Source organism: Pygoscelis adeliae, unplaced genomic scaffold, assembly GCF_000699105.1.
Source record: "Pygoscelis adeliae isolate BGI_AS28 unplaced genomic scaffold, ASM69910v1 C10231647, whole genome shotgun sequence".
Classification (NCBI taxonomy): Eukaryota; Metazoa; Chordata; class Aves; order Sphenisciformes; family Spheniscidae; genus Pygoscelis; species Pygoscelis adeliae.
Window position 1 is genome coordinate 1 of NW_008821651.1, and position 540 is coordinate 540.

Below are 540 nucleotides of genomic sequence, written 5' to 3' on the forward strand. Positions count from 1 at the left end.
GCCGCCCCCTCTCCCCACAGCGTGGCCCTCAAGTCGGAGATCAAGAAGTTGATCTACACGCACGTGGGCATCTGGCTGCTGCTGCTGGCCCAGATGTGCGTGGGGCACCTCAAGCTGCTGCCCCACGACCAGGTGGCCATGCCCTACCAGTGGGAGTACCCCTACCTGCTCAGCATCCTGCCCTCCCTCCTGGGCCTCCTCTCCTTCCCCCGCAACAACATCAGCTACCTGGTGCTCTCCATGATCAGCACCGGCCTCTTCTCCGTGGCTCCCCTCATCTACGGGGCCATGGAGATGTTCCCCATGGCGCAGCAGCTCTACCGCCACGGCAAAGCTTACCGCTTCATCTTCGGCTTCTCGGCCGTCTCCGTCATGTACCTGGTGGTGGTGGTGGCCGCCCAGGTGCACGGCTGGCAGCTCTACTACAGCAAGAAGCTGCTGGACTCCTGGTTCACCAGCACGCAGGAGAAGAAGAAGAAAGGAGCGGGGACGGGTGGGCTCCGTGAGGGCCGGAGCTCCGCAGCCGGGCCCCGTGGGGCG

The 540-nt window shown here is 64.8% G+C and overlaps 1 protein-coding gene across 1 annotated transcript; it reads left to right on the plus strand.

Moving 5' to 3' along the window:
- Positions 1-18: 18 nt before the first annotated feature.
- Positions 19-537, plus strand: JAGN1 (jagunal homolog 1 (Drosophila); the record flags this gene model as incomplete). Its single annotated transcript, XM_009324712.1, has 1 exon — positions 19-537. A coding segment is annotated over one exon (519 nt), but the record flags the coding sequence as incomplete, so codon positions are not given.
- Between the last annotated feature and the right edge of the window lie 3 nt (positions 538-540).